The sequence below is a fragment of the Acanthisitta chloris genome, unplaced genomic scaffold (assembly GCF_000695815.1).
Source record: "Acanthisitta chloris isolate BGI_N310 unplaced genomic scaffold, ASM69581v1 scaffold11224, whole genome shotgun sequence".
NCBI classification, from domain to species: Eukaryota; Metazoa; Chordata; class Aves; order Passeriformes; family Acanthisittidae; genus Acanthisitta; species Acanthisitta chloris.
The window spans coordinates 47,358-61,638 of NW_008671010.1; the positions used below are offsets into that span (position 1 = coordinate 47,358).

The 14,281-nt window shown below is 36.9% G+C and overlaps 1 protein-coding gene across 1 annotated transcript; it reads right to left on the bottom strand.

The window, feature by feature from the left end:
- Positions 1-3,422: 3,422 nt before the first annotated feature.
- Positions 3,423-8,438, bottom strand: GPR123 (G protein-coupled receptor 123). Its single transcript, XM_009073924.1, has 3 exons — positions 8,434-8,438; positions 8,001-8,096; positions 3,423-4,641 (listed from the first exon to the last, which is right to left on the bottom strand). Exons 1-3 carry the CDS (start codon positions 8,436-8,438, stop codon positions 3,423-3,425), a joined length of 1,320 nt encoding a protein of 439 aa, XP_009072172.1.
- Between the last annotated feature and the right edge of the window lie 5,843 nt (positions 8,439-14,281).

Genomic DNA, 14,281 nt, shown 5'->3' on the forward strand with positions numbered 1-14,281 from the left:
CAGTCATATTAGTGCAGACACAATCAACAGGATTCTTGGGAATAGCACACATGATCAGATGTATGCCTTATTTTTACACCAAAATTCTTTATATGAGGCTGGGTAGGAATTCTCCTTGTAAACACAGTCTATGTGACTTAAAATAGAGTCACATGATCTGAAATTTGGTCATGAAAATTGGAATTTGTATCTGCTGAGAACAACGCTACAGCAAGAGCATATTTTTATCACGATAGGACTGTAATAACAACTCTTCAGATTTCTGTTGATTGCATCATTCTCCAAAAATTGTATATTTTTAAAATGAAATTTCTCTTGCTTAATCTCAGACAGAAAGTGAATAGAAAAATCCGTTCGGTCATTTTTATGTCATCAACGAATCACCCAAACTAAAGCTGACTTTGACACGTTACGTATATATGTCCATGAGAAATTTGCTAGGACAGTATCTCTCCTATACTCTGGTTATTAAGTGACTTTATTTTTACAGGGAAGAAAATCAGTTAAAGTAGTAATGCTTCACTAACTATAATTGACCAAAACCCCATGATAAATCAAAGCCAGACTCCCAAAGCATTGAAATTGTCTCATTTATCTTAAGGGGAAAAAAAAAGTCAAGAGCACAAAAAGCATTTTGGTCAAAGTTGATGTTACAAAACATTTTAATATTTATTTAATATCATGTCTCCTACTCTGTAGTTATACTGTATATTTTCTGAAAAAATAATATGCAAACAGATTATTGCATAACACTTATCTTCCAAATTAGCCCAGAAATATTCACTAAATTAATTTTTAACATGATAAGAAAAGTGTTTTAATATTTTACGTTCAAATTCCAGATAGTTTTATCACATAAGAGATTCTGTGGAAAGCAGCACCTATTTACTTCCTTGTAAGCCATTATGAAGATGGAACTGGCCTCTCAGACAAAGTAACAGAGGTGATTAAAACACAGGCTGAATAAAGAGGCTTACCAAGTGGATTCTTGCAGAGTGAGTATTTTACTTGGCTCTGTGTGTGTATGTGTGTGTAGTATTTTGCATAATGGTCTACTGACCTTGTAGGATTTTGCTATGACAGAATATACATATACATAGTGCTGAGACACAGAGAAGTGGCATTTCACATCCTGTCTATGCTTGTTTAGGGCTCACTGCCTATGTGGAATGAGTAAAAGTAATATTAAAAGAAAACAATTATGAAACAGAAAGTATTTCATTATGCAAACAAAGGAAAGTACTGTATTTTAGTTTAGAGACAGTTCAAGCATATACAGCATATACATAATAAAGCTCAGGTGTTTCTTTTTTTTTTTTGTTTCATTAAAGAAGCAGTCATGAAACTTGAATATTGGCTTAAAACTTGACAACCACCTAGTGCATTCTTCTTACCTTTTAAAAATACACAATCTGAGATGGATACATTGCACTGCTGGAGTTTACAATATATATTTAAATTTTACAAAAATACAGAAAAACAAGATTTCTCGCACTCAGATACTGAGCATTAACCCTTTGAGTACTAATTCCCACCTGCAACACTGCAGAACACATTCATCTGACACATGTTTTTGTAACATTCTAACAATTATAACTGTCATCTCTATGTACACTATTAGGAAATGTATTCCTATATATAAAAAAAAAAAGGTAGAGTCTAATAAACTGCTAATAACAGAAAAATAATGGGCTGAAGTATATGAAGATTTCTGCCACATATACACAGAGAATCACAGACTGATGATCTTTTAAGGGAATTTTCTATTTCCTCTCTGCAGCAATTACGTAATTCTGTGTTAAGACATCACAGCAAACCTTCTCATATGGCCACACAGAATTGTGCTTTTTCTCTCACTTCTGGATGCACTGCTCACTTTCCACTGTAGACATTTTTCTCACAGCTCTATGCTCCCATTCACTTTCTGCAATCTATTATTATTCTGCACCCTTCCTATTTGTAAAAAGCATTTTTATTTCATATAGGGATAATTATCATGCAGCCCTGTACTGAGTGGATGCTTTGTGTCCAGATGTTCATGGAAACATGAAAAAATTTCTTGCCAAGAGCCTTGTTAATAGAGAACAGTACTGACCCTGGAATGCCCTACAATTCAGCAGAAATCATGAACATAAAGAACTTCTCTGAAGGTCAAATTTGCATTAAAGGATGAAGACAATCTGAAATTTGCTAGGGGAGGAAACAGGTTTGCAGAAAGCAAGTGGTGAAATTAATAGATGGACTCTAAGAAGGTGTGTTTTTTTGAAAATCACTGAACTTCCCTTTCCTGACAACTCTGGACTACACTGATCCTGTAACTAAATAGACAATATTATATATTCAAGTGTCTCTGAACTAGAATAAGCTACTTTAAGAAAATAACTGTAGTCCTCAAAGAGTTAATGATAAACCTGCTCTACCTTAACAGATGTGGAAAGGTTATCGTGAAACAGCTTACAGATTTGTTCAAAAGGCATACTTTACAAAGAAGTAGAAAACTTGTTGAGACAATTGCTATTACACCGCACAGTGTCACATACAATGAGTAGTGCATGCTCTGAAAAGACATTAGAGTGGACCCTTATCAAAGCTATCTTATAACCTTATGCAAAGGATTGTGCCACTTAAACTAGTGCAGAGTGATTTTTTTTCCTGTAGATTTATAATGCTCTAGATTACTATCAATAGGGGTTTTCACAGCCTTGTACAACACTTTTTTTTTTCTTTTTTTTCACACATGTAACACTAGAAAACAGCAAATGGTATATCCTGACACATGTCATGCACAATACAACCAATACAGCACCATAGATGTAACAGAGACATTACCTAGCACTTCTCTCCAACAAGGAAAAGGACAGAACAGAGACTGTACATTACACAACTTTACAGGCCATATGCTACAGAAGAATTTTAGAGGCAGTATCACTTTTGTAGATCTAAAAAGCTGCAATTTTATAAAATCCTGTTTATAATTTCTACCATAGCCGCTTTTGATTAAAATCCATGGCACAGTAATAATACTTTTCTACAAAAATAAATAAGTAAAAGTTTAGGATGCTGATACGTTTATAAAAAGTGTCTGAAGTTACTACAGAACAAAAGTGAAAAAGATGAATGAAAATGATGTGTTTTTAAAGAAATGTTCTGTATAACAAAAGGATATTGCCTCTCATATTCAATTGTCTAGACTTCATTTTCTCATTATCTTTCAGAATAATTGTATAACTTTCTTTTAAAAATAACTTCACTTTAAAACTCTCACTGTCCCTCTTTTTTAGACTCTTATTAAGAAAAAGGAAATAAACGTGAAAAGCTGTACAATTTACTGATGAGTACACAAACACATCATCTTATTTATTTTGGAATAAAAACAAAGATAATGATGGTTTAGGGAAAAAACCACTATGATGGCCCATGAACTACACAGTAGTTTCATTTTTCCAAGGGCCAGTTTTGATATTTCCTGTACTATCTGAGCTGTATATCATGGCTTCATGCACATTTCCCTTGAGAATTCCATTGTGATTTGTTGTATTAAATGGCAATGACTGTGTCCGTGGATGCATTTCAAAATGAGCTGGATGGTGCAAAGTGTCACTTTCTGGCATTTTAGCACAACTATATATTACAGTACTTGCGTCGCTACTTTCAGGCTGGTTGACAGTAGGATATGGATCACTTTTTGAGCAGCAGGCTCGTCTGTGACCTGACTGGCTATCATGCGTACTGTGGGGACTGTCTGTATGTGAACTGTGGATGCTGCCATCAATACTCGAAGGGATGTGATAGGCATACTCTCTTTCACCTGCAGACCTATGCCGACTGAAATAATGTGGCTTAGTTCTGCTTTTCAGACATCTATGAATGTGCATGTTGGGTCTGAAGGTTCCCTCGCTGTGGACGTGAATGTGAGCTTCATCATCAAGCAGCTGATCACAGTGCATTTTTGCACAACATGGTGTCACGGGTGAAAGGCAGTTAACATGGTTTTGAACTGCTTGTAGGTTAGTAAGTTTGCAGTGGCTAGCCGCCGGATGATTAAACACAGCTGATTTGTTGGGATGTGGGGATTCCTGAAGACAAGGTGCATGAACTTGAGTGTCACCATTGACATTAACCTTTGGGCGCACATTAACTTGGACAGAATAGGTGTTTCTTCTAGATGGGCAACAGGACCACCAACAATGCCACACATCATCTCGTTTTGCACAGTGATGGATCAGGATGAAAAGCCCCAAGGTCACACAGAAGGCTCCATAAAGACAGCTAAATATCATATCCAAGAAATGGCCTTGAGATACTGCAAGTGCTCCAAAGGTCCAAGTGGCAGTAAACAGGAACAAAGTGAATGCTGCGGCTCGAAGCTGAGCCTTAAATGAATGCTCATTTTCCAATAACGAGGAAGAAATCATGGGACAGGTTGCCTGGGGAACAGACACAGGGTCTGTAATATGACCATGGCCCATGTCAATACTCGGCACATTCTCTGTTTCTGTCTTTTCCTTTAACTCATACTTGCGTTCAGGATGGCGCTTCAGTTGCACATATGTGCAGAGAAAGTAAACACAGGTGACTAGCACAATGAATGCTACTGGCCCATAAAAAGCACCGAGACTAGGCTCCCATGCCATCCAGCAACTGAAAACAACAAAAAAAGAGAGTCAAGAACATTTCATAGCCCACATTAAATGTGATCAACAACCTTTAACTCATACTTGCGTTCAGGATGGCGCTTCAGTTGCACATATGTGCAGAGAAAGTAAACACAGGTGACTAGCACAATGAATGCTACTGGCCCATAAAAAGCACCGAGACTAGGCTCCCATGCCATCCAGCAACTGAAAACAACAAAAAAAGAGAGTCAAGAACATTTCATAGCCCACATTAAATGTGATCAACAACTGACTGATGTCTGATTAGTGTGACAAAACAGTATTGCAGAAGTTCAGATATGCTTGTTGTGGAGAAAGGGAGTGTGTTTAGTATCAAGTAAGCTGAGGCATCACTTTCTTATTTTTTAACAGAATAAAATGTGTAGTATAATTTACAGAATATTAAAACTGAAACTTTCCAAGAAATGTAGGTCCATTTAGACTCTGGAATTGCAGTGACTTATGAGACCATTTATGTCAACCCTTTTTTTTGCTATTAAAAATGTCAGTGCTAATACTATGATTAAAAAGAAAATGAGGCATAGCTTATACAGTCTGTGTGAGGAACAGAAATGAACAGATTTCCGTGGTTTATATCAATAAACATTGATATGAATTCTTCAGCCTGAAGATTGTTCTTAAAGAATTTTTCTTGCCAAAGTAGAGTCTAGCCTGAATACCAAGAAAGGCTGAAAAAAGACTTCCAATTGAACAGTCACTGCTTTCTGTAGTGAGTGGACCCAAAAGATATATGCCATTTCTGAATTCTGCACTGTTTCTAAGGTTCCTGGGAGGTAATTTAAATGAATTTGAATGTCCTCTAGAAAAATTAAGGGAATTGATGGTCTCTTCGTGATACACTGGTAGTATAATAATATTGTAGCATAATCACTTTGCTAGGCTTTAAATAATATAATCATAACTTTTTTAGAGCAGCTGAAAGTAGTTCACAGGCCAATATGAGTCTAATAGGACTATCCTAAGGATGAATGATCTGATCAAACAAACATGGGGGAAGAAAATCCTTCCAGCTAATGAAATCCTAGGTGGAAACTGGGAGAACATGGGTCGGGGGGAAGGAATATTTGCCCAATTTTGACTTTTCTCTATGATCTGCTTTTAGCCACCATTACAGGCAGGAAACTGAGCTGGCAGTATAGGCCAATACAGCTGCCATTAGGTTCTTATATTCTAATTATTGCGTGGGTTTCTGGAAAGAGGAGTAAGTTATTTTCCTTATCTCTTGAACTAGGACAAGAAGTAATGGGCTTAAACAGCAGCAAGAAAGATTTAAATTAGATTTTGAAAAAAGTTTCCTATATGTTAGGACAATCAGGATAATAAGCTTTTGGAATGAAGTGTGGTCTACCCATTATCAGAGCATTTAAAGCACCTCAGATAAATAACTGTCAGGAATGGTTTGGATATAGCTAATTTCCCACTGGGTCAAAAAGACAGACCAGGTGATCTGTCATTATCCATTCCAGCTCTAAAAGTGACACTGTGTGACACTTCATACTCATTTAGGCATGTGTGATTAGTTGCAGTCCCTTCAATTCCAGTGAGAAAATTTCTGATATCACATTCTTGTCAAGCCAGGAATTATCCACAACTTACTATAAAAAAGACAGAATGACTTTTTCTCCCAGGCTAAGAACCTCTCAGTTAAATAGAAGCAGTCTCACTGGGTATTATCACAAGAAACTGCAGAATATCAACTTTGAATTTTTAAAATCTGAACCTTAAACAAAAACATACACACATGTATTAATGAGCTTAGAAACACTCCAAAGAGTATATATTTTTCTGTTGGACAGGCACATGAGAAGATTCCCCGAAAGATATCTGTAGCAAGATAGGTAAGTTACCACCTATATTTAATTGGGCAAACAGAGAGCACAAAGCTACACGAATACTTGAAGTACATTTGAGTGCTGCATATTTGATGCAAAGTGGAGAATGGAATGCTCCCCAGTGGAACAGTCTCTTGGGATGCTCTTATTTCAGGTGGAATCTCATTATGAACCACTTAAAAAATCAGTTCTGTAAAAAAAAGTTCAAGTTTGTGCATCTACATTTACTGTACTAATACTATAAAAAATTAATAAGGCAGGTAACTCATTATGCTGTTGTGAATTAGAAGTTGTCTTTTTCTCACTCTTATGACCATCCCTCACCTGTGCCTTGTTTTCTGTACAGGCTGTGGTACAAGGTATTGATTTGCTGTATTAACATGATTAAAGAAGTATAATCTCTAACTGTGCCAAAATGAAAAATGTCTTCAAATTTATGAACATAAATAAAAGAGTCTTATAATATACTGTTGATTATAAGTGACTGTCTAATTGGATAAGTATGAATAAATACATGAATATGAGTTGGGCCCTAGGCAGAGCAAACATTTAGCCAAGGTATGCACTAATTTCTTACCAGAATTTAAAATTCAATTGCCTATAAAAATAGCTTTAAGGAGCCAAATGCTCACATATGAACCAATCTCCTTGGCTGCCACTTTTTATTTGCTCAGGTCATAACCAGTTTCAAATGTGTTACAATTGATGCTCAAAGCAGCAACCAACAGTCCTCCAGAGTACTAGTGCTGGCAGAGTACTAAAATATCCATTAGTGTGCAAGTCATTGTCATGCTGATCTGTTATACACACTGTATTTAACTTTGCAGTCTAATTCACTTTCTGCTATGTTTTTATGGAAAGACTTATTGTACTTTATTGATACTTCATGCTTCATGCCAAGAATTAATAATAATGTGATGCCTGAACAGCTTGTGGAGGTCTACTGCACACTAACACAGTAATACACAAGAGGACTATGTTAGGATTGCAAGACATTGTGATTGGAATATTTCCAGGTGGTGAAAATCCAAAATAATGGGTTATCAAAGGAGGGACAGAGGTGGAGAAGGTGGGGGAGTGATTTTTCCTTTGTGCTTTTTCACATAATTATTTGTAAATTGCTTTAAGTCACCTGAAGGATATCAATCCAAGGTAGATAATGGAATGAAAATATTCCATTAATTAACAGCTCCATTAAATATGCTATCCATTAGGTATTTTTAATATACTTTCACTTATTCAGATGTAAATGAAGAGTAATTCTGTAAATGAAAAGTGATTCTATTGCCAGTAATGGAGTCATATTAGTACAGGTGAGGTAGCATCTCCAGATTAAGACAGTGCCCTTTCATGGCTATTATTGAATAAATTTTTGTAACAAATGTCATCCCAAATTCCATGCCTGTACCCTTTATGAAGTCAGTTGCATTTATTGGCATAAGAAAAAGAATATGTTTTCCCTAAAAACTGTATGATAATTGTTGATACTTACTATGGTGCAGTGCCTTCAATCCCATAATTATTGATATTGGTTGCTGCTGTAATCCCACAAATAATGAAAGGAACTCCACCACTAATCAGGTAAAATCTGTTGAGAGATAATAACTGATATTTTAATTTGCCTGTCTTGTAGTTGAATAGTGCTTTTTAAATAATTGTACCTTCTTGAAGTATTTTGAGAATACAATATTCATAGGATCATAGAATTATAGAATTTTAGGGGTTGGACCTTACAGATCATCTAGTCCCAACCCCCTGCCCTGGGCAAGGACATCTCCTACCAGACCAGGATGCTCAAGGACTCACCCAGCCTGGCTTTGAACACTGCCAGGGTTGGGGCAGCCACAACCTCCCTGGGCAACCTGTGCCAGTGTCTCACCACCCTCACAGCCTAAATTTCTCCTCCTTCAATTTCAACCCATTACCCCATGTCCTATCACTGCAGTTCCTAACAGAGTCCCTCTCTGGCTCCCTTGTAGGCCCTTCAGATACTGATCGGATACTATGAGGTCTCCACACAACCTTCTCTTCTCCAGGCTGAACAGCCCCAACTTCCTCAGCCTGTCTTCATAGGGGAGGTAAAAACAGAAAAGAATGAAGCATTGTCTCAATAGACCCTGTACTTTATGAAGCAAAGAGCAGAAATCTTGATATTTAAAATTTCTGTGGACCCACTTCTATCAAACTCTTGATTTACAACTTTAGTAAAGGTAGTTACTATTGCAGTCATATCAAAAACAAAACCTTGTCTAATGACAGAAACTACAACCCAAGTAAAGTTTTTTCACTCACCTATGAATTTATATTTAATAGATATCAAATATGCAAGCATTATAAATTAAAAGTATTCAAGCAAAGCACCTATATTCACTCTAATCTGGAAATATTCCCAGGAAAATTCAGTCAAATCACAGAAATACTTTCATAACTCCTAGGTGACAAAAGAAAGGAAACTCAGTCAAAGAGAAAAGGAGCTGTCTACTTGGTAGAATGTTTTGAGGTTTTTTTTTTTTTGCACGGGGAACAATCTATAGAAATCAGAATATATAGAAATCAGGAGGATGAAATATCCCATATACCCCACTTTTCTTCACTCATTCAACACTCAGCCTTGCTTGCATTAAAATGTGAAGGCTTCTAAGACTTCAGCAAAATCTCATAAATATTCAATAAAATGTGAACTTAAGTGTTAATCCTTCGGTAAAGACCTGCTTTGTAAGACCGAAAGCACAAGAGTTTCACGCCACTTTAATCAGTTAAATGCCACTGAACTACTTGGAAGCACAGGTCATACCATGTCTGGTCATTAAGCTACATTAACGTCCCAGGGGATGTCTCACAGAAGTTGGCATCTTGCATGCCTATGTCCAAATTCAGCAGAATAAACCATCATCACATTTTCCGTTTATATAAGCAAAGCACAGAATTATGCACGGAGCACAGCATTTCCACCACTGCTGTCTCTGAGGTGGAGAGTACCAGCCCTGGTGAGTGTGGGGCTACGGCTGGAAGCAATGCTGCTCAGTGGCAAAAGGGAAAATGTTCTGCAACACCTAGAAGCTCAGCTGGTTCTCTGACTCATTTCCTGGTTTAAGCAATGCTCCTTAATTTCCTTAGTTTCTTTTCAAGCCACTTCTTTCGTGTGTAAAGCAGTATGCAGGATGAGGCACTTCCTAGTCACTGCTGTCACATTGGCCATCACCTGTCTACTACCACTATCTACTAAGAGGAACCTGATGATGTGTGGGACACATTCTGATCAAAATCTGGCCACTAGTTTTCTATACTGTATTATAAAGATTAGGCAATTTTAAATTTATAAATATTATGAATTTGCAAGGTAAGACTTTCACAGAAACAGTTTTAGTAAGATTAAATAAATCAACATTTTAATCAATCCCAGAATTAGTCTTAGAATTTCTTAACCTCTTTTCCCATCTCCTTCTGAAGCAGAATTAGGGGTCAGGCCTCAGAAAATTCCATGTTAACATTTACAGACAACCTTTGTTCTAATGGTCTAAGCTGTAAACAGACCAGAGAAAATCATCCTCCACATTCATCAAGAAGCCCTTCAGATTTTATAAATTCTAAGTCATTGAATATATATTCTTTATTCAACTTGGCTTGTTCTATAGAGCTCAACAAATTCCAATGAACAAGCTGCCTTCCTACAAAATCCATTCATTCACTGCAGTCTAATGATTGTACATATCTTTTGACTTGAGCATGTTGAATAAGCTAGCTTAATAGCTTATTATTATTTTTAACAAAGACACATTCAATGACATTTTTGAAATTCAGGAAATTACTAGGGTAAAGCAATGAGGCATAAAAAAGTTAATCCAAATTTATCTAAGAAATAGTAAGGAGTAGAAAAATAGGAATATAGAAGTAAGTATTGGAAACTGCACTCATAAGAAGTGATTACACCATAGAATTTACCTACAATGCAATCTATAATTTCATTTTTTGCAGTGCCACCACTTTTCACAGATTGGATACATACATTTAAATCAATCCTTATCTAAAGTCTCAGTATTTGGGTGTTAGATAATCTACTTCTTATCTCACACTTTCAGTAGGCTGCTGAACACTGCAACAGTAGCATCAGATGTTCTGGAAGCACTTTACTGCACACTGCTTCAGACACATGACAAAATCTAGCCAAATTCCTGTCACAGCTCAATGCAAAGGGCAAGAAAATACATTCTAGAAAGGACATAAGATGAAGTCAAATGGTTTCAGTGTACCTGAGGTGCACTGTACTGATATCCAGCACAGCACACTATCCATCCACCCTGTCTCATTGTGGGAAAAAAAAAGTAAAATAGCAAAGAGAAATGACAGTGTATAGAAATGATTCTTCATTGGTGGATTCAGGATTCTTCAGGGTGAAGGGAAAAGAAAGCTGTCAAATAGAAGAAAAGTCAGCAAGAGAGGAACAGGATTAAAATAGACTGAATAAAAAATACAATCAGAAGTTAAATTGTAATACCAGAAGTGCATATCCTTGTCCATTTGTATAAGCTTATGGATACCTTAAACAGTATATAAAGAAGTAGAGACCATACTGGAAGGTCACCAAAGAAAAGAAACATTGACCAAGAAGCTCCATATACCTGTTATGAGGAAGTACACTCAAAATTTATACATTTAGACCAGTCTTTTCAAACATTACTTTCTTTGCAATCACCAGTTGTTATCAATTTCTCATTTCTCACACAGATGAGATGATTAGAATAGATAATTATGATGAAAAAGCTGCAGTAGAATTGATAAAGTAGGAATAAAATATGACAAAAAATGCAGATAATAAACAACTATGCTTCATACTTCTAGAAAACCTTTTATCTAAGAGAATCAAAAGACTTTACAATATTAATTTAGCCTTACAGCCCCCTTCATGGTTGATAAACATTATTATCCCTGTTGTACAGATGAGAAAACAAGGAGTGATTAAATGTTTAAGGCTACACAGAAAATCTGTTTCAGAATGAGGCTCCTGAACTCCCATCCTATGTTTAAACACAAAGCACCTCTGTATTACTGTAAATCATGGGCAAATCATAGCATCCAGGATTTTGTCTCCAAGGCCCAAGAAGGCCTCTCTGTGAGTTCAAGCAGGAGCAGGAAGAATACAATCTTATCTGAAGGATCCCCTGATTAGGGTGGTGTCCTCCCAGTATTCACTAAGCCTTGCCAATGACTGCCTGTTACCCCTACAAAGCCTGACTTGTGCCAGGAGGAGCCCATCTATGCTATTCCCTCTGCAGTCCTAACACTAACATGCACTGGTATTTCATAAAGCACTGCCTGGACATGTACACAGAGCACATTTTCCAGTCCAGTTAAAGTGGTCCTAGTGTAAGGGTTGTAACTAGAGAGATGTTGCTTTTGCTGCCATAAACCAGCAAAAGTAAGGGATGATGCTCCTGTCTGATAATGCTTATTCACCAAACAATATAATAAAGCTGTACCAGAAAGATGCACCTTGTGGACTGAGCAAGTACCTGCTTTTCAGACATCTTCTTCCCTCCCCCACAAGTATATTTCTTTATTTTGAAAATAATGATCAATCTTTTTCCTAACACTGTTTGCATAACTTCATTTACTATTCCCTCTCAGGACCATCTTTCAGTTTTAAAGCTTTGAATGTCTATACCCTTTGGTTCAGGAACCAGCTTTTGTCTTCCAATTACCTTTTCTACTTCTGAGTTAATCCTCTAATTTTTCACCAGTGGACCATCTCCTCTTCACAAAAGAACACGCAGTGACGCAGGACCCAGAGCCAATTTAACCTTCTTGTGTTAGTTACTCTTCTACCATTCAAGAACACAAATGGTGATATTCAGGCTACCAGTAATGGAACCCCATAGGCAGCAGTAAGAAGACAGAAGAACCTTGCTCTGACAGATGTGACAGAAGAACCTTGCTCTGACAGATGTGACAGATGTGATGAAGCCAACTGACACAGAGGGATTGGCTGGAGTCACAATAATGAGTGTGTGCAAATCTTTAAAGACTAGGAAACCATGGAGAAAAAAAATAAAACTTTTTTTCCACCTAATATTTTATCTTGACAAGCAGTTCACTTATATAATATTTTTACATTGTTTTACAGGGAAAGCTATAAACTATCTGTGGGATGATTTGGGGCTTTGAAGCAACTGCCAAGCCATTGCTTCAATAGCTCTTGGGAAGAGGTTTTAAAATTTGTACACTGTTGTTGCTGGCCACCTAGGGATGTCCTGATGATTCCTAGCAGGCTTTCACATTTATTTACTGAAACTCATTCTATCACATCTTCTCTAATATTGTTATCCAAGCTAATTAGATTAAAGCTAGCCTGGTAGGTCTCAGCATGCTGCACTCGTACCTCTCAGCTGCCGTGTAGCCAATGCCGATGGCCTGAAAACCAGGCTATGCAGACATGTGCAAATGATGGGCAGTAATTTGCAGGGGGAGGAATCATACTCATCGAACATTACAGGGAACCCTTAAAGTTTCTGCTGCAGCTGCCTGAGACTAGTAAGTACAGTATTTTTTATTACATGCACTGCCATAAACAGCTCCCCACCCCCCACCAGAGCAGCGGACACTGTGTGAGGTGATGTCCCTCTGTTGACATCATGCCTTACTGTTTTCCAACTTCCCTTCAGCAAGAGCTCCTCTTGTAAGGCAAACTCTACCACAAAACACTGGGAGTTACATAGCCAATCTGATAGAAAAAGGGTAATGTCAGCAAGAATGACTGCAATAGCCAGCAGGCAGCATCCATTCTGGTAACTCAACATACAGTATATTCTGCTAAGTTTATTTCCATAAATGTTACTCAGTAAGTCAGCAAGTAAAAAGAGAGTTCTACCCAGTGATGAATTTCTTGCTTGAGTGTCTGCCTATTGTCTAGCCTCAAATGGTTTCCAGATTAAGAACCTTGACTGTGAATTTTTCCAAAAAGGGATCAGACCTTGGCTTCATGGGTGTAATGCAAGACTAACTAAGGGTTTTATTCTGCAGAGGCTGGCAAAATGGTATTGTATCAGGAAGTGATTTAAAAGCTTCAAATACTCTTTATGGTAGACATTACTTGATTAAAATGTATGTATATTTAACTGTATTCCTCTCTGCATACACAAATCTAGAAAGGTACATGTTATCTATATATAAAGATACCAATGAAGCCTTAATTTCTTTTATTCCCTCTAGTAAAAAAAAAAAGAGATGTATCAATTTAGCTTTACTCATGTCTAGGGCACAGTGCATATAGGAAGAGATGTCAATCTATTAGCATTTGCAAAAAATTCATGAAAATAAAAGAGGAGTCATGGCAAGATGACTTTCCCCTTTATTTTTCCTTGAGCTTGGATTTGATTTTAACATCTTTGTGAAAATAATCCATATAGAAAATGGTCATTAACTTCTGAGCTAACCAGATGTCACAGTTCAAGAACCCAGGAGGCAGGCAGACAGATTAGCTGCTCTGTAGAAAGCTGAACTGATGAGCCTGATTTTCAAAATATTCATGATCCTTTTTCCTGGGAATTTTGATAAAAAAAAATAATTCTTTGTAGGAATTATAGGATTTTGAAAATATACTTTGCAGTACAAGTGGAATTAAGGGTTGTGTGAAAACCTTTTATGTGGCAATACTGTTATTCTCTTTAACTGTGTGTTCACAGTCCACTTTTTCTTTCCACAAGACACTCATTCAGCACAGAAGGAACAAAGGTCACTGGACAGGTAGTTATTAATTTATATATATATATATCTATA

Coding starts and splice junctions, on each gene's coding strand:
- GPR123 (XM_009073924.1), bottom strand. Junction 4,642..8,000: donor ATTGAAGGCACTGCACCATA/GTAAGTATCAAC, acceptor TGTTGTTTTCAG/TTGCTGGATGGCATGGGAGC.